Source organism: Acanthaster planci, linkage group LG05 (assembly GCF_054643075.1).
Source record: "Acanthaster planci isolate LZ-2023a linkage group LG05, COTS_SCS, whole genome shotgun sequence".
Classification (NCBI taxonomy): domain Eukaryota; kingdom Metazoa; phylum Echinodermata; class Asteroidea; order Valvatida; family Acanthasteridae; genus Acanthaster; species Acanthaster planci.
Genome location: NC_141781.1, coordinates 10,662,296 through 10,685,835, shown reverse-complemented (window position 1 = coordinate 10,685,835; position 23,540 = coordinate 10,662,296). Strand labels below are relative to the sequence as shown.

Below are 23,540 nucleotides of genomic sequence, written 5' to 3'. Positions count from 1 at the left end.
GGACCTACGAAATACTGGGGGCCTTCAACAAATTTGAAGCCTACAAAAATACCACAGCATGCTATCAAACACATAGGCCCACACACACAACCACACCAATGTATGTTAGAATTTTCAATGATTTGGCATCTATCTCTGAATTTTTAATTTGGGGAGGCTTCAAACTAGCAGCTTCATGGCTTTGTACAGCTTCGTTTCAAATTGAAATGCTAGATTTCAGCCCTTACCAGCTCTTTGGAATTGATGATACGACCCACGATCCAGGGGAAAGCAGGGTTCTAAGGGCAACAGAACACTTGATCTGAGCCTGATCGGAATCTAAACAATTTTCACTCCCTTATAGTCCATTTTAAATAAGCTCAGTGTGCTTTCTTTTCTAATGCAAACTTAACCCAAATTGCCGGAGAGAAAAATGCTTGTAAGACTCATTTTGTGGGATCTACCCCAAAAACCTGGATAGTGCATCAGCCCTTACCAGTCTCCCAACATTCACCATTCCAAGTTGATATACCAGCTTGCTGTGGGCAAGAAGTTTAAGTTTCCCCAAGAGCTATTCTCTGCCTCTCAGAGCAGCAGAACAAGGATCCCACAGGTCTTGGGATTAGAGTTACACACTTTTGCTGAGAGAATTTTGTTTCTCCAGAAAGCCGTCTGCCCCAAAAATGTTTCATGGGTGATCCTTTTGAGGTGGAGGAGACAAGAAAGTTAACTGTCCTTTGGTGTTGGTTGGGGGGTTCTTTCTGCATGCTGCCCAACAAATCATGACATGAAGTACACTTAGAGTCCAACATGGAGCTCTAGGCTCTATGCTTACAGTTAAGGAACATGGAAATTTTCTAGTGCAAGTTATAAGTGCAGGTGTCCCGGTTCAGTTATTGCCTCCAGTAAAAACCAAACTCACTGAAGTGTAGTGGGGCTTAAGACCTATTGAAAGCTCATCACCAGACTTCTCATCACCAAATAAGATAGTGCCTAAATACTATGCAAACAAGTAAACTGCAAATGGCCTGCAGCAGTCTTGGTCCCAGTCAGGTCCCTCTCCCTGCCACTCTCCTGTACAATAGCCCCTAATACCCACTTTCATATCTTTGCTGTCCTTATCACGTCCTTGACAGTAGAACTTTGATGGGAGCCGTGAGTGTTTGGTTTGGCAGATCCCTGGCAGATCCTTGTGTGGTTACTTGCTGAGATTGTGTAGACCATGGGGGTTTTCGAGAATCTCTTTTATGTTTTTTTTTTTGGGGGGGGATTTCATGTCATAGGTGCTGACTGTATCCCTTAAGGGCTTTTGATGCTGCCAGGGGGCTTTAAGTAGAGGAAGATGCCGTAATTCTCTACCGTGGATGATGCATGCACGCAGTCATTCTATTCAGTTACCAAATTTGGCACTGTACAAGTTTGTAAATGTTTAAGCTTTGTTGATAAATGACAGACATGCCCATGCTTGATTGAGGGTACATTAACTGTAGAGTAAAATCCCTGGAAATTTCCTGTTCCATTGGCCACTGTTATTTTTTCCAGTATAAGCTATGTTTGACATAGCTTTTTCAAGAGGAAGTGAAAGATTAATAAAATCAAGATTTGGAAAGAAAAAGATTGTAAAAAAAGAGAAGCTATGGAATTAATTACAGAATAGGTAAAACCTGCCAGCAGGGGAAGTGAATCTAATCTAATTCAGGCTTTTCAAAAATACCTCAAAACTTTAATACTTATTTTCTCAGTCCCCCTTAGGAATCTGTACATTTCTTTGTATTTACCGATCTCCTTGTTAACTTTTTTGTTTTCTTTTTAAGTACTTGTTTTAAAAGCACTGGATTAGTATTGGTTTTATTATTTTTTTCATAACCAGCAGGGGCGAGGGGTTGAATTGGAGCATGGAGTTTGGTTGAATATTCTAGTGAAAACTTTCTGCCACTTTTTATTCAAGAAAGCAGTTTATTTATTCACAGACTGTCAGAACATAGGGAACTATCACAGCTAGAGACAGTGTGTGAACTTGGCACGGGGTCCGGTTTAGATTAAATGTGGTGTCAATGAAGGACGGCAATAGATCTGTGTATGTCATCAAAGGATGTTGCATGGAGGGAATAGGGTAATTCTGTCTGGTTTCTCGCCTGGACAAAAAATGTGTGAACACAAAAACATGCTTTTACAAGGAGTCTTGAAAAATAGTCAAGCAACACCACCTTCGGCAAAAGAGTTATGATTTTGAATGTTTTTTTCCGTTACGGGTTCTGTAGATTGTAATGATTTTGTGTGGATGTGTGTGTGTGTGACCCTATACAGTACTGTGTATTTAACATAGGATATATCAATTTAAATATTAAACCCATGTACTGAATACAAGTGAGGTACCCCTGTGGCTTTCAGGTGCAACCCTTGATTTATCTTCTTTATGCTTTGTGATTAAAATGAAGCAAAAGTATTTACAACATTCACGCTGGCTACATAGTTTATTTTGTTGGTGTATGTAACCCTGAGGAACATTGTCAAACACCATGAAAATGTTACAACAGGTGTAGTTTGGTATGAATAATATATATGATATGACTCATGGACAAAATGCGTTTGCACTTTTGTGAACCTGAAGTGTAAATGATGCTGTTTATTCAGCATTTTGGGGCCATTACTATAGCAGCACCGTGGAATGTTCAAATTACATTTGTGCCTGACAATACTTACAACCTCAAACCAGGGTCATTAATACGAGACTGTCGTATAAACCTACCTTAAAATACCCCCAAACAGCGGCGCCATTTTTGCTGAATGAGTAATCCTGGTCAAGTAGATCGAGTGTCAGCTAGTTAGACAAATTTCTCAGTCATGTTGAAAGTTTTTTAGATTGATTTCCGGAAGCTTGAAGGGTTGAAATTACATGTCGTAATTGGGTGAAAAAAGCCAATGTGTTGGCTCCTGTAAATAACAAATGGCATCTACCCCACACATTTACATATTGGATACACCCCAGAGTTTTAAATTAAGCAAAATGAAACTTGATGAGGATTACTCCAGCAGACTAATTTCACTGTAATCGCCGTTTGCACTTTTCCATCCATCCTCATCAGTATGCAAGGTCAGGCTTAACGTTTTGGATGGTAGAATTCTTATCATGCACTTCTGCTTCACTGACTCACAGTCTTCTAAGATTTTAATTCTGCCTTTGTAAGATGTAAGTACTTTATCGACTCTCTGTAAGTAAGTTGTGCTTGTTTCAAGAAAACTACTATTCAGACATTATCGAGGAATACCTCTGTCTTCTTGGCCACAATTTGTAAGAGATGGCAACAGTCAAACACCTAAAACAGTTGAAATTAAATTTTTTTTGCTGATGCAAAGCAATGGCTGGCTTCTCTCATTTTGGACTTGAAAATTAGAGGGCATTATAATCTGATCCCAGCTCAAAGGTTTGTTATGTCAATCTAATAACACGATGTGATCTATAAGCAGTGATTATGGCATTGGATATGTCATGGACCCTTCAAGAGTGGATTAGGGGGTGAGCAATGAGTGCCCTGCCCCTCCCCCCGCAAAAAAACAACAACAGGAGTGCTCATGCATGCACAAATTTTTTTTTTTAAATAAAGGGAGAAAGGTAGTTTTAGCCTCAACCCTCAGAAAGGCCACAAAAGGTTACATTAAAAAATACCCCAAGTTTTGCACCTCCCCTTCGAAAATTTTCTTTTCAATCCACCCCTTGGACATTGAGGTGTTGCCATTATACAGTAAAGGGGACAGGATCAAGCATATCTTCAAAAACTTGGTGGTCCAAAAGAGGGCCGTCAAATGTTCACACAGGAGAGCGGAGATTACCTCTGCCCTGGCACAATGTAATAGCAGCTCCTTATTGAAACTGTTTCTCCTCGCCACACAGGACTGTTCCTGTTATTCCAACAAATATCATTTTTCAGTAAACACACAGTCCCTCCAGGGATTTTTACCTGTCTGACTTTCCACTCCTCTGGCATATACTGTTTGTGTCAGTCTGGCATTACCCATTTCATATCTATCAGTACCACTCCGGACCAGCCCTGCTGTGCTGGGTAGTAAATGTGAGAAGAAATGCATGCATCCAAAGCATTTCCAACTGTCGCTGGAAGAGAGACTTGGATTTAAATGTAGTAGGCGGGATTCAGCAGACTATGATGATTGGTTAGTCTCCTGCTCTTTGGAACAAGTGAGAACACTCAGCACATAGTTTTTGTTGGCAACTTTTTATTGGATTGGCTGATTTCATCGCCTGTTACTTCCAATGTATGCCATTGCGCATTGAAAAACACTCTACCGAATCTTGCACAGCTCAGGATTTCCTTGATGATTCTGTTACATGCCTGACATTAATTTGTTCACGTTGATGTATCACTATTGTTTAGGTATTTATTTAAATAGGCCAGTGTAAGAAAAAGAAATCAAATCTTAATCATGCAGACAACATTGACTTTTGTAGCTAAGGGCCTGTCACTTGAATTTGCCTGTCTGATAACTGATTTAACCAACACCATACTTTCACCTGACAACATGTAGGCATAAAAGTATGAAAATCTGGCATTTAAAGATTACTGCTGTATGCATTTAGTCTTTGAAGGTTTAGGCCTCAGTCAGATCTGCTTTTTGACACACATCATAATTGCATAGCTTCGAAGAACTTCCAGTTTCACATTTATATCAAGCCAAAAAAAGTCCACTTTTCCTTACTCTAAACACAAAGTTTAATGGAAAAATTTTCTTTCACAAACAACCAGCCATTCTTTGTTGTAAACCTCGCCCACTCCTTGCCAAAGATCTTATCAAAAAGTACACCCAGCACCCTGGTCATTGTTGCACTAATCCACAAAAAAGTTACTGAATATTACAAAAATGAGGTCTGCAATTTCAGGAAGGCAGAGTATTTTTTCCCCTCATTTCTTTCTCCTAATCTGATATAATCTTGAGTCCTGTCGGCAATTACATGTACTTGAATAAACTGCCGATTTTGAGGAGAATTTGTTCTGGCAAGTTCATGACCCTTTTGGATGTAGGTTAGTGCTTACCAATGCCCCTGCACAGATTAGTGTTACTCTGGACTTTTTTTTTACACTCGGCAAATAAGGAAACGATCCCTGGAATTAAATCTAACAAAAGTGGGAAAATGCAAAACTCGCGCTTACATTTAGCATGTCCCAGAAGGACGTGTACAGCTTCATTGTGTGATTCACCAAAAGTCAAACACTACCAGAAATGCAGATATAAATTGATGCTTGAAAATTTAAAACTACATGTCATGTATTTGTGCTCTGTTTTTTGTTCTTAAAAAGTTTCATTCTCTCACATTTTGACCTATTTGTGTTGGGTGCTGCTGTTACTGTGAACAATCAAATTAAATTAAAAATTAGCCCAAGCCAACTTCCCAAAACTAGCCTTTTCCAATAAATTAAACATTCTTGAGTCTAAAAGTTTAATTCAGTTGACAACATAAAAAAAAAACAGTCAAGTAGACGGATACAATAAACCTGCAGCCTGACAGAAAGGCATTGACTTTGCATGTCCCAGCGTAGATGAACTCAGCAATGTTTCTGATGGCCCTCATTAATGGTGGAAAACACTGTGTTGGGTTTTCATGGAGCTACTGCCACCGGGAACGGTGGCTCCCTAAACTAGTTTTAGACTATAGGGCATGGACCCTATATTCCCTCCAATTATGATTTAATGCTTAGGCCCACTGCCATCTGTGTGGGCAACTGCAGGTGAATAGCGACATTGTTACCAAGTCACCTGATAACCATTTTACCTGAACCTTAAATTCTAGGCCTCCTCCCTAAAATGCTGCAATAACCGCGAAAACGATCAAATTAATTGTGAAAATACATGTTGAGAACTTGCAAGTCGTTCCTGTCTGAATTGAGTAATGGTGCTGTTGTTTTAGCATTACAGGGTGATACTGCATTAAAAGTCCAGAGTTGTGGGTAAAAACAAGTCATTTTGGGACGTAGCCTGAGGTTCAAATTGACTGTGCCCTACATAGGCTGTATAGGAATTGTCCATTATTAATTGATATTATTTACATGTATGTGGGGACACAGTTCACTATATACATAGGTAAGTAAGTTTCAGTTTAATGTCAAAGTTTCAGACCATTTTCAAATTAAAAAAAAAATTCATTCTCACTTTGGTTGTCCTTTTCAGGGTGGAGTCAAAAGTCCCTGGCTTTCCTTTTGTTAACACCTCCTGTCAGCTATATTGCCCCTTGTGGTTGATCATGGGAGATCTGCTTGAGGTCTTCAGAAGTTCAGCGGATTATTGGCATTATCTTCTGTCTGACCATGGTCCGACCAGCTGCACCTGTCTCCATCATACGTCATCAAATTATCTAACCCTCTCCCCAAACTAAGGGATTCCAGATCGTTTTTACTCAATCATCAAAACCTAAGCCATTTTAAAGACATATTTTGTACCGAAATGATGAATGCCATTGACAGCTTTGAACTTTGACACAAACCTCTGTCATTCACAACCAGAAATGTCCGTCAGGAAAAATTTGTCCAATCATATTGAAGGGTCATCTTGTGTCTTAAGAGAATTTAACTGTGAATAGATTCCTCCACATGAAGGGGGAAAATGTCAGTGAGGGAAAGGCCAGTTTATTTATGGTAGTGTCTCAATTTGTGGTTTTACACTTAGCGGTCATGTCAAGGAAATTGCTCCCTTCCTCTGATGCGGCTCATGGGTAATCATTTTAGCAGTTGTCCTGGAGATAAACGTTTCCCCCCTCCACCTGCAAATGATGCGTCTTGACAGTCTCAGCGATATTAGGGAGCTGTCGCATTCAGTTACCCTGTTGTCAGGGGGAAAGGTGGGACAATTGCGACCGATGGTTTGAGGATTTCTGTCTCACGCAAGTGCCGATTCATGTCTCGTGTACCGTGAAAAGCTTAAAACATCATAAGTCGGATAGATTCTTAGTCTGATTCTTGAAATGAACCATTCGGTCAAGGTCAGGAAAAAAATGAAGTCAACCCTGAAAGTGTGTTTACTTCATAGCTACTGTCATTTTTCAATCATTTTTTAGTTTCTGCTCATGCTATGATCTCTGACTGGACAGCACATGCCCATATGGCCACACACGTGAGGTCTCTTTGGCTCATTGTTTGGCCTCCAAAAAAGGTTGACACCCTCATTCTTGGTAGCAGAGTGCACTGTACACTTTTGTAATTTTCCACGGTTTCAAGCTGTATCAACTACCAGTACCAAGCAATAAATAATTCAAGGGTCCAAGATATATAAAAGTTTGACTTCAAGACCCCCTGTTGTAAATGAAGATAAACAGATAGCACTTAAAATTGCCTGTTAGAGTCCTGACACAGCACCCCACCATAACTAAGATTTTGAGTCCCTTAGTGAGATTTTATAACACACATCAGTGCCGGGCCTCCAAAGATGGCACCTATCGCATTTATCCCTCAGTCTCAATGCACTATCCAATCAGTATAGAAATAGATGAGTCTGCCTATGTTAGGTGCATGTAGCAAATGGTAGCTGGAAACATACCTGCTTCACTATCTTACCAAAATAGAGACTGTCCCACAGTATGATCTGGTTTTAGATTGGTATAATTTCTGAATGAAAAGGAAGTTATAAAAAAGCCCAGCAGACCCCTTTATAATTAAACTCTGACAATTTAACCATTATTGTAAGCATATGTGACAAGCTCGGTCTTGTTATCTTTACGCTGTTATGGGTCATGTTGTGGAGTTGAAGTACTCCGACGGTTATGACACATACATTTAACAGAGATTTTTTAAAGAAATAAAATCAAAATATTCCTTTAAAATGTTCTGTTTTAGAGAGAACTAATTCACTAAAGTGGCAACCAACTGCTGCAGAAGTAGCGGTCAGGATTTTCCTCAATTTCAATTTTACTGGTTGATTACAAGTTGCATTTGCCATTGCTGAAGTTGATTCCAACATACTTTTGTAAGTCCTCATGACTTCATAAAGTTTCACAACCTGCCTCAAACCACAAGCTATCCTAGGCCTGCAACAACTAGACAAGACATTCCTTCATCGTTCTTCATCCCTTCTCAGTTGTGATTCAACTTGCTATTGTTTCGCTCTCCAACTTGTGATAAACTTGACTACAACAGGATGCTTTCTATTGCCCACATCATCATCTGTTGCCATCTTTTTCTCACTTTTGCAGGAAACCAGGAGATGGCCTTCCTACAAGGCATGACCTCGGCCAGCATCACCTTCCACGTCACGCGGGCCTGCGGCAGCGGGGAGGTGGTAGAGTGCGGGTGTGCACAGAACAAAGGCCGCAAACACAACAAGGAGGCCGGCACGGGGGACTGGGCCTGGGGTGGCTGCTCGGACAACATCCGCTACGGCATGTACTTTACGAGGGACTTCATCGACACAACGGACACCGGTGGCAATGACGTGACGGGCGCCAACCTGATGATGCAGCACAACTATGAGGCTGGGCTCAAGGTAGATATATCCAGGAAAGCTGATTTTTAATGGGTATTTTACATAATGACCTCAAAGTTTGTTTGGACACGATCCCTTAAGTCTTCATAGGAAAATGCATATGTGAATGAAGTGTTCTGTGAGCTAAACTTGATGCCACTTATAATTTGGTGCAAAATATGTGCATACAAGATACTGAAAGCAAACTTTTATACGACTGCAATAAAATGTATTAATGCATGGTAACTTGGCTCGGGCAATCCGGAGGAGGGCTATGGAGACCACAGCCCCCCCATAAAGAGTACAAAATTTTGTTTTTGACAAATAGTGAGAGGCGATTTTTTTAAGGGGGACTGTGTCATTTCCCTTCCTTCCAAATATGTAAGAGCCCAAAAATTTAGTTTAGCCGAAACAAGTTACATTTACGAGGTACAATGAAATTCCACAATTTTTGTCTCCCCCTCCAAAAAAGTCAGCTTCTGGGCTTAAGTGTTGCATTTGTTTGGTATGATAGCATTACTTGCTTCACATTTTGCCAGTAAATAGTTTTGAAGACAGGGTTCATCGGCCTAACCTTTTCTCTACAATATGAAGGACATACAATATTATAATGTCATTAATAATATACATGTACATCTATACATTTTGGTTGCTGAGACCAGCTAGTGTAGAAATATTCTGGGTATGGTATTTTTTGAGAGATAGTAAAATTGTAAAAACAGCAAACATCATGCCATGTATTCTTGGCTATTCAAGAATCTTTAGTTCTGCTCTATGTGCACTGAAATAAGGACAGTATAAAAACCCCAGTTTTTGTGACTTCACGGAGCATGTTTATGTAAATGTAATAGACATGGAAGAATAGTGGGGGGTGCACATAATTCCGCACATTCCTTCCTGACAAATACTATCCCAAAGGAAATCGTAGAAATATCCCAAGGAGAGACAGGTCATTGTCCCCTAGTTCAACCACCTGTGAAGATAATTGTCTTACTTCCCAGGGAAAGATGGGGGGGGGTTGAGAGTTGCTGTGTGATTTAAAACCTTGGAGCATGATCATACAGCTGCCTTGCCACTATTGATTGTTAATCCCCCTATCATGACAGTCTAATCTCTCTCATTGGATTAAGGCAGTTGACTGTGCCAAACCACCAAACAGTGGAAGTTATTTAAAGAGATTATGTCCACAAAGATGCCACTTTTTTTATTGATGTGTCCATGGGGAACACCAGTCTAGTTGTTGGTTTTTGGAGAAGTCCCTGTGTGCCATTTTGTGCCCACTGTAGAAGCGGTAACCTCACATTTTATTGTAGGTTGACCTTAGAGAATTGTGGGGATTAAAAAACAAAGAAGAAAACAGCCGGTCATTTATGCAGTGACTTACAATACGGTGTGTATGTTTGTGTGTAAAAATGAACTGGAGCATGAATGCTGATTTGGCAATCAATGTGTCCTTCATTATCTGCTCCAAGATGGCATGTTTTCACTGTAGCAACAATGTCCGTTCAGTGGGAACCACACGTGCGAGCACAGATGCATGTGTATTTGGCGCAGGCCTCTGCCACACTGATAGTCTTGGTCCCAAGATGTTACTATATCTGTGTTCGCGAAGTAAATTTTGCCAGTCAACAGAGGGCACTATGTGACAGCCGATTGTGCAAGATTATCGTATGCATAGTAACACATAGCACCCTCTGTTGACTGGCAAAACTTAAGGCACTAAAGCATTCATCAATACACGAACACAGCTACAGATAGTAACGTCTTTTAACCAAGGCTACCATGCTGAGTGCAGGTGACCAATTTCTGTTGAAATCTACTGGTACCCCTTATTAGTGCAACGGTCATCATGTGCGGACCAGGCTCATGCACAAGATACTTCCCACTAACCTGTCTCGTCACTGCTGGTGAGGGGTTGCTTCTAGTCAGGGCAGATTATTGCAGCACCATATTTCCTTTGTGTGAGGAATAGGCCAGACTAATTTGTATCTAGTGTCACTGCACTTCTCAATGAAGAAAAAAAAAATTAGAAAGCATGGCCAAAAATATCCTCCAAATTTTCCCTGCACCTCTACCATTTTTGCTGAGATTCACATTTGTTTCATGCCTTGTTTCACTTGTGAATGTTTCAAAACTTCTACCCCTTCTCTTTGCCATGAGGGCAACTTGTCAAGACATTCAAATTTTCTAAGAAGGCAAAATCTAAAGAAACACTGTATCTTGACAGTTAAGAAGCTTATCCCATTATGGAAAAGACCACAGTCAATCTGGCCGCAAAATGCTCAGTTTTGACAGACCCCTACTTCGTCCAAGCTGGGAGACAGAGACAGAGAAACAGAAGGGAAAAAAAGAACACCAAGAATAGCCAGATTTGGCGGGTGAATCGGTTACCAGTCCCCAAGTCCCTTTAAAGAATTGAAATGAAACCATCAGAGGACATTTTCCCCCTTCTTGAACTGTAACCGATACTGACACACGGAGGCTAAGCTGTCTGTGGCCAACAATAGTACCCACCAATACTTGCTGCCAGGACAGACAATGCAAAGCCAGCAACACCTCTAATCCTCACAAGGGAATTGTTGCCCAGCAAGGAAACTACTGGTTCTCCTTGCGCCCGGGTAAAGTCGCACCAGTCGTCTTTCTTTCGTCTTTCTCTCTCTTTTTTCTCCCGAACCACCTTTGAAATTCTGTGTTGACTTCCTGTCAGGAAAATTGAATCGTGGAGAAAATGGATTGGCACTGCGCACTGCGCAGGAAGAGGATAATGTGCATGTCCTTTCATGGAGCAATAAAAAAGGAGCTCCATGGTCCTTTCAAGTTGCGATCCAGTCTGGGTTGTTTGGTGCACCCATGATTGAGTAGGTTTGTCTCTGGTTGGGAATAATCCGATTACAGAGGTGAACATGTACCCATGGCTAGAGTCAAATGCATTAAAAAATGTATTTAAATCTTGATGTGGTTTGCAACATTTTGGCATGCTCCTGCATTATGGTCGCCTTGCTCTTAACCTAGCAATTTAAACATAAAAAAAGAACTGAAAGTTCAAGTCTTTCTTCCCATCGAATGTCTTTGATTGATTTTATGCACCCTGCTTACACTTACATTGTATTTTAGACTGATGTCAACCTGTATTGGATGCTGTGTACATGGAAAGGAAGATTACATGTAACTGTGGTCAGGACCAGGGTTGTAGATCTACATCCAGGGTCAAGATTTTTGTAATGATGCAAATTTGAACATTGAATCACTCATGACCATGCTGTGTCTCTCCCCAGATCAAGGCTTGGGCCGTTTTCAAATAATCAACTTCGTCTCCATCTCAGGCTTCTTGTAGAAACCAATCTCTGATTGTGGGCCTGAAGCGTTTCGCTGAAATTGAAGTACTGTAATGTTTGGCTCTTTTGCATCTTACTTGATGTTTTGTGGCACTATCAGACTCACTATTGCGCTTACAACCTCAAAGTCAGGAAGTAAAAAACAGTTGAAGCCTGAGACGGAGCCAAAGTCGAGTATTGGAAAACGGCCTTGGCTTCACAGGGGTGGGAGTCTGCTTAGATCATGTGACTCACCTCATGACATATATATATTTTAAAAACTATTTTAAACGTTCTTTGCAAACAGTTCTAGTTTAAAAAAGCTAATGGTCAGATTAGACATGAGCATCAGTCCTTCCATCAGATAAAGTGCCAGCACTTGACTATAATCTGGTCTCCCTGACTCAAACGGAGTGGTGCTTTGAAAAGACTCAACTCCTGATTGGATCCAAAAACAAAACCTGCATGACATTTAAAGCTGAGTCCCTGGCTGTGATGATAGCTCTGCATCTACTCTTAGGGCTCCAAGTTGCAAGTTTGGTTTTAATTTCATCAGGAAGCAGGTATTCGCATAACTGTTCGGCCCTCAACTTGGAATTAACCTCATTATCTGAAGCTCTCCGTCTGTTTTGTGAGAATGACTTGTCTGAAAATTCAAGAGCAAATGCAGGAAGTGTAAAGCATGCAGGATTACAACTGTCAGACACATGCTTGTCACTTGCTCTGTCATTTATGAACACGTGTCCAACATCAGCTTTCTTCCTTGAAAAAGGAAATAAAGTTATTTAAACTTCCTACATTCTGTTCAGAAATCATCAAGCTAACAGCTTTCACATGCACTATAGCTGAAAATAATATTTTATCTCTTGATAGACGCAATGTATAGGTCTGTCCACATATTGCATTGTCGTCAGTAAATTCTTGTTAAAAATATTTTTACATAATATGTGGTAATCAAATAGCTTTCACCCAAAAAATGCATGTACTGTATGTGATTCAAAGCTGGCATGGCTTCAATTTGTCCTCTCCTCTTCTTTTGGCCCACTCCCACCTTCCCCGCCCTCTTCCTCAAATCACAGAATTCAGCCAGCAGAGGGCCTCGATCAAATTAGACACAAAATATGTAGTTTGTGTTGTGAATAAAGAGCCGGAGCCAAGGCTTGTTTTTCTCCCTCACACGAGTTGCTGGAGCTAATTGGCCATAGCCACTTTCATCTTGTGGATGCACCATCAATTGATAAAATTGGCGAAACTTGAGCCTCATTGACAACAGGATTGCCGCTTGATTGATGTTAAGCAGTGTGGTTTCTTTGTATCCCAGGAAAAGAAAGACTGATCTGGTCTCCTGGTATGTTTCACCTGTGGAAATGCTGTTTACAAGAATCTATTTAAAGCTTCTTTTGTTGTGCCTCCAGCTCCAAGTTTCCACTTTATTTAACTGCTCAGAACAATCTGGATGAGCATTTTACGACCCAATCAAGCATTTAGCAGCTATTTTAGCCCCTCTCCATTACGAGATTGGGGAGTCTTTGAGCAATCTTGCAATACAAAGCAAGGAAATTACTTGTGTTCAGGTCCTCAACAAATGGTGGAACCACCAACTTCTTGCCCGAAGTTGTAGATGTTCTACATTGTGTTTGTTTGGAGGCCAAAATGTAAGGAATTTTTATAACTACTGGAGAAGAAAAACCTTGGTTTTTACTGCCACTGTAAACTGTTTAAACTTTAAGTCAATAATGGACTAGTCAGTTACACTTTACTTAATACACCAGTGTGGTCCATTTTTGTGATTGGTTATGGGTCTGTACATTTTGAGCATGATTGAATATGAAAAAGAAGAATGTATTAATGCACTTTCTTCTTGGGGGTATGTGGAAATTCAGGAGAAATTGCCCCTAAAGTAAAAGCTGATTGCTGAATTTTGGTAGATACTGTGATAAACATTTGTGGATGTGAAGGTTGGGTGGTTTAACTCCATTTTTGGGCGGGGGGTGTTTCTGGAGTTTTATAACAAGCCTCAGCAAATCATGCAGCTGAGGAATCATGCGGAGTAGAAGCTGTTGAACTAATATTCAAATAAATTCCAGCAGTCAACAGTAGTAACTTAAGTTCTAGAACTTATGTACATTTGTGTGCTTTTCTTACAGTTCCATTTTTGTGGTTGAAGACTCAGTTGTCATTGTAGGTTCACATACATTCTCCATGCTTCCTGCTGTGTATGTATTCTGCTTCTCCTTGCTATAGTCAACGGCACCAAAACAATTTTCAAAAGTGAGGGGCCAGTTAAGAGACCATCAGGCATCAGCCATTAAAATGCAGATCCATTAAGCCCCACCCCATTAAAGGACCAGCCAAATGTGGGGGGAAGGGGCATGTCTCCCCCCATCAAAAAAGAGAGGGGCTGTAGGCATTTTTTTAAAAATGCCTCTGTTGCAGAGCATTGCTCTTTAATTTTATACTTTTTTGATCATTTTTGTTTAGTTTTCATTTTACTTTATTGGACTTACAACAAGTTAAATCAATGATGACGGCTAACCATCAAACACACGTATGCTACAGTCTGTGATGTTTAAACTTGTCCAGTTGACTATTTGAATCAATCTTCCAAGCTGGACTGTATTTTATGAGTTAGGACACACCATGCCAAGCCAGCATTTGACCATAAATTGGCCAAAAGCTTTTGCATTTCACAAATCCCAAAATAATTTCAGACAGTACTTTTTATTCAATGTTGATATTCACCATTGGTCGATATCAGACTTGATTCAGCGAACACCAGTAAGGAATTCGGTGAGTTTTTGTTTTGTTTGGTTTTGCTTTGTTTTCACCAAGAAATCTAATACCATTAGACCATTAGACCTTTAAACTGAAGTAAATTCTTGGCCAAGATCTTCATCAGGTTCCTCCTGGAATGTGGGTACACTGCACAGGTTACCCTTCAGTAAATAAATAAGCAATAAATTCAATGGGTCTTTCGTTTAACCCTTTTTTTTTTAAATATAAAGATAGGAATTTTTAGGTGTTTTAATTCCAGGCAAAACATATACAAACTTCTGCCATTCCGGCTGATCAAGGGGGTGGTATATATCATCAGACAACTCAACATTTGAATGAACAAGAGAAGATGGACAAAGCGACAGTTGTAACAAGGACAAGTCATGCAGAATGTTTGGCAGATTATCAGGTCAGAGAGAAAAGATCTGAGGTTGTCATCCCTCAATTTGATGAAAACCACAGATGTCGGATCCCCTTTTCAGTCTTAAATGGGGATATGGTCACTACCCAAGAAAGAGACGGTGGTAATAGACAGAGCAATAAGGGATTGGGGGAGAGAAAGAATTCATTGTGTCCATTCACTCACAAATTTTGCAACATGTTACAAATGAAACAAATTCTGGAAAATATCACTGACTTTCCTTTCACCACGTTAATAGTGGCACTCAAATGCATTGAGTGCGGGCAGATGAAAGGACAACTTGTGCTCGTTAAGAGATTCAACAAGGACTCGGAGAAACTTTTTCATTATTAACGAAGAATGAAATGACGTGTATCAAAATGGTGGGCTGTTGAGTGATTTCAGCAGCACATGTATGGAAATATAGCATATCATGCAATTTTGGTTGAATGCAGACTTGCATGTACATGTAATTTGAGTGCCGTTATTACCTGCAGTGGTTAAGATCTGCCACCCAGTGTTGTGTATTGCCTAGTGCTGTTGAACATGAAGGGACAATTGTTTTTCCCCCGAGTCCTGGAAGCACCGGTCGATTGAGCAAAAAGGAACATGAGCTAAACCAGGGCCCAATTTCATGGCACTGCTTACCGCAAACAGAAAATCGGCACTTACTTTAGCAGAAAATTCTGTGCATATGACGAACGTATTTCATCCTGTAACTAAGGCTTGTGCGCTTAAAAGGTTAGCACAGAATTTTTCTGCTTGCGCGGTTAGCGCAGAATGGAGATTGTGAGCATAGCATTTTGCAGTAAGCAGCGCCATGAAATTGGGCCCAGGAGTCAAACCAACAAACTTCCTCATCATGCTATGTCTGTGCACCACCAGCCAAATTCTGTTAGTTAGCATTCTATCCATAGATTGGTTGCACCAGTCGTACAGTTGCCTCACTTTGAACTGGCATATAGAGGGATTTCACATTAGCGCCGTAAGAGCATATCTGCATCGAAACCGAGGCTCTCTGTGTTGAACTTCGTCGCGCGCCCGCGAAGTCCACACAGTACATGGAGTATCCAGTTCGTAAGTGTGATGCCACTTCAGTTTAAACCACGCCCACTGTAAAAGATACACGACCATCGCAGGTACCTTACTTCGCGGTCAATTGTCGCTATTTTTCTTTGGATTTTACGTGTTGAGTGTTCCTGAAAGACTCTTCCACAAACATTTTTAGCCTGGAAAGTCTGAATTTAACATACCTTTATGTATTTTGTGTCTTGACTCCTTACTTTCAAGCGTCTGATAATATTAAGAATTGAAGCTGACACATACAGCCTTGTTTTCAAACGCAGAAGTGCGCAGATCGACGCTAAAAGCGTTGTATTTGGATCCCTCTATTGTGGGTGTGAAATCCGTGATTTAACTGCAAAGTGGCAGTTCTAGTGTTCCTCTCATTACTAATTCTTTCATTGCATCATGCTGAACAGCGGTAGCTTCTGCAAGCTGGCATCATGCAACAAGTTGTGATACTGCAGAGTACAGTTAATTACCAGCATCAGCAAGATTTGCAAACCTCAGCAGGTGTTTGTTTGGGATCACTCAAAGAAGATGTGTAGTCTCTGGAAGTGCCACACTTGCACATGTCATGTTTTAAAACATGGAGACAGAAATGTTTCTACCAGTCTTAACATTTTTCCACAAAGCCAATGAGAGTTTTTGTTAGTTTTCAGATCATTTTTCATTTGTTTTTGTAACTGACTGTCATTCCCTGGTATTCTTTTGATCTATGAGACACAAATCTTCCCAGGTGGTGATGTGGAAGACCACAGACAAAAGCCATCATTTATGGTCTTATATACATGTACATGTATACCAACGCCTAAACCACGTATATTTTTGTTCAAATGTGCATCTTGCGTTGTCTGCAAAACAGGGGAAAATGCGTGATAAACGTGCCACAAATCAAGTAATACACGCGGTCGTAAATTTTCACAAATCTGCAAAGAGGTCAGGTCCATGTGTATTGGTCTTGAGACACCTTCCAGACATCACAGATATCAGTGCAAGAAATAGCCAGCGAATATCAACACCAAAAACCAAAAATATCTTCATCACCTCAGCAGTTGGTGATAAATCTGGGCCCCCTGTCAAATAAAACGTCTGCTCAGACCTCCTTTGCCTGGAAATAATGGCCCCGTCCACAGTTTCCGTGCGGCATCTGTACAGTTTTCCTTTCTAATTACTTCTGTGAGCAGTGCAGTAAAGCACGCAGCCTGCGATGGTTGTTTTTTCACGGATGAGCAGCATTTCGTTTCACACCTTGAGGAGAGCGGCGTCGGCCCCCTGTTCAGTCTGTTCGGCAACCTCTTTTTTTCTCCCTACGACTCCTTCGAAATGCCGCGAGACTCTTTTGTAAACATTTGGATTGAAAAATGAAGCCATTTATTTGGACAGCCAGTGTAATCCACACTGCTTGAGCCATAATCAGTTGAACATTATGGTCGGGTCTGGCACAGCTAATCTGAAATCCATCTTTCACCCAAATGGTCTCCTCTTTGTTGCTGGTGTATCAGATATCCACTAATCCATCAGGTTTCTGGTAGTAGGTGATATAAATGATTTAATTATAAATGATCTTCACCTTAGATTACCAGAGCTAGCTGTACTTTTTTGAAAAGTAAAGTCAACGTCAGTGACATTCACTCTCAGTCAAGCTCTAAGAAAGGACAATCTTAACTTTGTTTGATCTTGTGCTGAGGGGGCCTTTTTGACCAAACTTTCTGGAAATATACAATGTAAAAACTAGCCAAAGTGGTATGCTTGTAGAATTCAAGAGAAAGAGATCAACAGATTGAAAGGCAGGAGTGGCTTTTTTCTGGATCACAACCCTTTTTAAGACATCAAAGGCAGGAGAAAAGGACAAAATGTTGGACAGCCTTATTCTGTCTTGAAACAGAACTGACGAATCGTAAATGTTCAACTGAGTTACTTTTCTCCTTTAACAGTGTGTTGTGTGTAGTGCACTAAATGTCAATAGACTTATGACATAAGGACGTCCTGCTTTGTTTACATGTGCACTTTCTTATGGCGTGGAGGTAGGATATTGGGAGCCCCCCCCGAAAAGACACACATGTAAACAAAGTGTGACATCATTATGTTAAGGTGTATTGTCATGTTTGATGCGAGTGCACAGTTTCACTTGTTTGGAAATCTGCACATGTACATCATTATTGTGAGGACCCAAATGGTTGTTTGGACGAACCTCACAACTCAGTCTCAATTTTCCCATCAGTAAAACTCTCTCTCGCAGTTTCATATTCCAGTACGGAAATCCCCCCCCCAAGTGACCATTCCACATGACTTCCCAACACCACCTGTGATGCAGATTTCCCCCCAATAGATTTTACTCATCCAAAAGTAGGCTCCAGTGCAAACACGCATCATTCATAACCAATTTGTGGCATCCGGGAGACAACATCCACATGGGAAGGGGTACAATCTTTTCCCCCAGAGGACGAGGCCTTCATGAAGTATAATTTCCTGTACATTTGCTCGCAGACTGCAAGTTTAGCCCTCCCCCTGCATCTCCTTAACCCCCCTCCCCATCAAATCTGAGAGAATGTGATGAGTTCACATATCTTGATTCCTGCATCTTGGCACTGAGTTTTTTCTACTTACTGTTAGCAACAGTTGTCCTAAGTCTCTCTACCCTTCCCAGCTGAGTCATTCTCAAGCTCTGTACCTGCGACTTAGCCGGCTTGGGTCGGTTCCTGCACAGTGTCACCAAGGTTGACAGCTTCGCAACAGTTGAACTATCGTTTCAACCCCAGTGAACTATTGCAAGAAGTGACAGAGGCGAGCCGGGATTGGTTGTTTTTACAAAGGCACACCTGCCTGTTGACCCCAGATGACCCCTCCCTCACCTGACACCCCCCCACAAATAATCCAAGCCCATTAGGACATTTCCTCTCTTCATAATCTCATAATTTGCCACAGATTTGAAAATACATGTGTAATTTGAGAGAAATCTCCCAGTGCTGAGGGTATCCCTCTTGCTGTGCCTCAGTTGTAGCAGGTAATTTGTCCTTTGGGACAAGTGTGACTTCCCTACAAGCTAATTGCATACAAGTGAGAATATCTGTGTTGGAAATTCTGGAAGCAATTTCACAGACAAGTATTACAACTCGGCATGCAGTACATCTGATGCTTTCTATTTAACACCATGTTAACGGATCTGTCCTAGGCATAGGGGACGGTCGCAGAGCAAGGATTTTTTACGAGGGGCACTGGCATTGCATCGAGCAACTGATTCACAGGTTCACTGTAATTTGCAGCTTAATATATACATGGACATGCACCACTGTTGTACAGGCAAGCTTGGAATTTATTTGGGGGTGCATCGCCGGGAATTGTCCCACCTCCCTCAAACTAGGAAGGGGAGGGGAAGATGGGAGCACAAAGGAGGAATCCCTGTGAGCATGGTGTTCACTGCTCATCCAAGTCAGGCTCCTAAAAATTAAAGTCTTCAGATTTACATCATGAATTCTTGGAGGCAACTGCTGGATGGTACAAGAAGTTGTGTTGACATATGTATTGTGTTTAGGGAGATGGTAACTTAAAACTGACCTTTTACTAAGCAATAATATTCCAGCCAGCACCTAAGGTCCAGCTTGGGCCACTTGAATCTTTGCTTTGAACCTTAATGTTCTGGTTATAATTAATCTTGCTTTTGGTGCACTGGTCTCATCAACATAGAGTTGAAGCTTTTAGTGCAGAACATGAATATTGTAGAAAATATCAAGAATATCATTTGTGTCTCAGAAACTAATTAAAAATGTCCTATGTCGTCCAAATTTTAGCCGTTAGATATTACAAACAGACCATTGGTTGCTAGCAACTTGAAACTGGGGCAATGAGAAATATTTTCCTGCTTTGAATCTTCAGTGTTAGACAGGCAAATCTCGAAGCACTGCAACCAGTTGCTCTTAGCCTAATCAATTTCTGAAACCTGCATTTTAAACTAAAGTTATATTTTGTGTTCCTTTTCCCCCTCTCCAGACAATTGACACTAATATGAGAGTCAAGTGCAAGTGTCATGGTGTATCCGGCACCTGTACCTCTAAGGTGTGTTGGAACACGATGCCTAAACTCGAGGAAGTTGGCCAGATCGTCTTCAACAAGTACGAGAATGCCAAATTCATGACGTACTCCAGGAAGCGGCGCCGGTTACGCCCCAACCGCAAGGACCCGTCCAGCCGCCGCAAACCGGCCAACACGGACCTGGTCTACCTGGCCGCCTCGGTGGACTATTGTGAGCCCAACAAGAAGCATGGGTCAGTGGGCACCCACGGCCGGCTTTGCAACAAGACCAGCACAAGCGAGAACGGCTGCCCGCTGCTGTGCTGCGGCCGGGGCTACCAGACCATGGTGCGGAAGTCACGAGGCAACTGCAACTGTCGCTTCGAGTGGTGCTGCGAGGTGGTCTGTGAGACGTGCCTGCTGTCGGAAGAGCTGCACATTTGTAACTGAAACCCCTGTGCACGGGAACATTATGTTATAAAAAGCACAAAACATCTTGTGACAGATGGCCATTGTGTTGAACTCGGTTACAAGCACTTGATGCGGAATTCTGCTAATGTGACTTACATTTCACTGCCATTTCAAGAGCCATCTTGGATTTATACTATGACGGAGGAAGTTGGAGTACAAAGTTTTGGCTTAATAACTGAATTTGGATGAAATGAAGTAGACATCTAGCTTTCAAGAGTCACAGAGGGAAATCTTCACATAAGAGATTTAGCTGCTGACAAAGAACCAAACCACTAAATTTCAAACACTTTCTACTGCTTTGCACGCCCTTTATTTTATCTTCTCTATTCACGGACCTCCGTGGAATATATGTGGCACCGATAAACCATCTTGCAACTGAATTGGCCAGAGATGAACTGTTGCACCTTACTGTGGAAAGAAGGGATGGATCAGACAATTGGAGCCTATTAACGAGAAAACATAAATAATGCAGGAACAAGACCTTGTTCACAGTACAGTGCACCACTATAAGAAGGTACCACAGAGAGGCCAAGTTTCACTGTCAGGAAAACTTAACAGCCATGCCAAATTGTATTTGTTTTACGCAAGGAGTAGGCAGTTGTTCCATTGTTTCTATGCCTGTGTGAGAATAATGACCTAGCTGGTGAACCTTCCAAATTCTCTCGTGTTTACCAAGTGTAAACAATCAAGAACTTGTGATATAGGTTTCATTTGTTATGTTGAAAAGAGAAACCTCAGAGGTAAATTTGCTAGTCTACGGCACTCTGTGATGTGCATCACTCCTATACTGGTAGGTCCATCTTTGTCACCGTTGAAGTTCACGCCTGTTAGTGTTTACAAACTGAAGTATGGCAGGTCTTCACTGCAGACACAAAAAGAATCTGTCTGGAGTAGAAGCATCAGTTGAAAAGAGCCATGTCGGTGGGGAGTGTTCATTTTGTTGGTAGCGATGCAACCATAACACGTGCATTTCTTTCTTGGACCAACAAAGTGCAGTTGGTAAGAAAATTTTGCCCTCTCTTGGCCCAACTGGGGGCTCATAGGCCTAATTTACAAAGCATTTAAAAATTTCACACAATTATCAGGATTCCAAATAAATAAGGTTACTGCTAAACAATACACCAGAGTACTTTTTTCTTTAAAGGTAATGGGGCAAATAGGTGCTTTAAAAGGTAAACCCGTTACCAACTAGGGTTGAACTTTCTGCTGATTTTTGCTGTCTATACAAAATGGTTGTCAGCAAGAGGAAGGTCATTGGTGTGGTTATGCAAGAAGATGGGATGACATGGCAGTGTTGTTTGTTTACTCTTTTTGTTTTTGTTGTTTCTTTTACTATTATGATTCACTCTGTCCCCACATCCTTGAAACTTTGAAACTTGCTTGCAAAAAAAAAAGTGATTAACCAAGCAGAAACACAGACTGCAGTTACTAAAATCTATACTTTCAGCAAAAGCGTCTTTCATGCGTTAATACAAATTTGGCTTTTGTATATAAACATTTTTGTTTGTTGTTTGTTGATAGTGTGTAAGGATTATAAATGTGTACAGGTGAAACTTAGCGGACGCATGCATATTTTATTTTATTCATCAGGGTACTGGCAGTATTCTTGAATATCAGTTTCCAAGCAAAATTGCTGTTCTGAAAATTATTGGATCTTGGATTTTCTTTTTTTTTTAACGGTAGACATTAAGAGAGTCTGGAGTGGTCAGTGAATTTTTAAATTGGATCACTTTCTTGTGGGTAAATTCTTAATAGTCAAAATTAATGAGTGCCTTAAAATACAACATAAACATTAAAAAATTAATTATACATTGTATGCCTTATCAAACCACACAAAGGTTTGTTACTTGTCTCTGTTCTGACTTCCAGTTCACACTTGTGAGAAAAATTTTGTAGATTTTGACGTCTGCTTTATATGGATGTCATCCTGAATTCCTAGGCACATAGGCCTACTTCAATTCATTGTCTCTATTGGCATATCACATTTTGAACACACTTGGCTGGAGGCCACATTTTATTTTTGGACAGTGTTACCTGTTTGCTTGTGTTATAAATATCATGCATTGTATGCTGTAAGGAATTGATATTTTACAGTAATTGAGCAAATGTAATTAATGTATCTGAAGCATGTACAAATGAGGAAATTTGTCAAAATTGCGGTTTGACTGGCGAATGTGTTGGAGATGCATGCACACGCTGATGCAGTTCCAGTGGTACGACAGACGTACTACCACATTTTTTTTGGACAAAATTTGGCCAATTACTTTTAGACAAAATTCACAGTTTGGCCACCCCCCCAAATCCCCAGACCCAAGACCTAGATACACCATTGCAGAGTACCAACATAAGAAGATGCACGGACCTGTCCAAATTTCAAGCTCTCATTTCGGCACATGAATTTGCTAAAATGTACATCAATTTGAATGTGTAATTTGAAACTCAAGTTTGAGACTTTCCCATGACAGAATTTTGTTTAAATTTGTGCTTGTTGTCCCCATCCACAACATTACAAAAATCGTAGGTGTAATTACAAGTGCCCATGATCGAAAACATAAGCTATCATATTATTATATTATGGTTATGTTGTGTCTCATCAGACATCTATGTGCATATCTGTTGATTCAAAGCAAACTTACAGGTATTTTATTAACTACTAGAATGAGGAGACATCATTACTTCAGTGTTTTTACCTGCACTGTTCATAAAACAAAACATTGTAAGATTTTGTTTTCGCCCTTGTAAATATATATACACTGTATGTTATTTAATTATTTTACAATGATCATGTAACCTACAATTATTCAAAACAGGTGCCTTGAACATACAATGTGCTTATCCGCATGATATTTTGTATTATATATGTAATAGGCTGCTATTGTATGTTCTTGCCTAGGGAACTTTTTTGTGGTGTTTTTGTTGCTTTTGATTGGAAATAATGAAAGAATATGGCAGAGGTATTATAATGCAAGTATCAGATGTGTACAGTTGTTGAAATAGCTCAAACTCTGAAGATGACATTATTTTGGCGGATGGTACAATAAATTAATGCAACATCATACAAATGA

The 23,540-nt window shown here is 40.6% G+C and overlaps 1 protein-coding gene across 1 annotated transcript in view; it reads left to right on the top strand.

The window, feature by feature from the left end:
- Positions 1-23,540, top strand: part of LOC110981351 (protein Wnt-7a-like) — a 68,903-nt gene extending 45,363 nt beyond the window's left edge. Inside the window, exons 3-4 of the mRNA XM_022238868.2 lie at positions 8,174-8,463; positions 19,984-23,540. Coding sequence (XP_022094560.1) covers positions 8,174-8,463; positions 19,984-20,454 — 761 coding nt within the window. The 3' untranslated portion in view covers positions 20,455-23,540. The remainder of the gene's footprint in view (positions 1-8,173; positions 8,464-19,983) is intronic.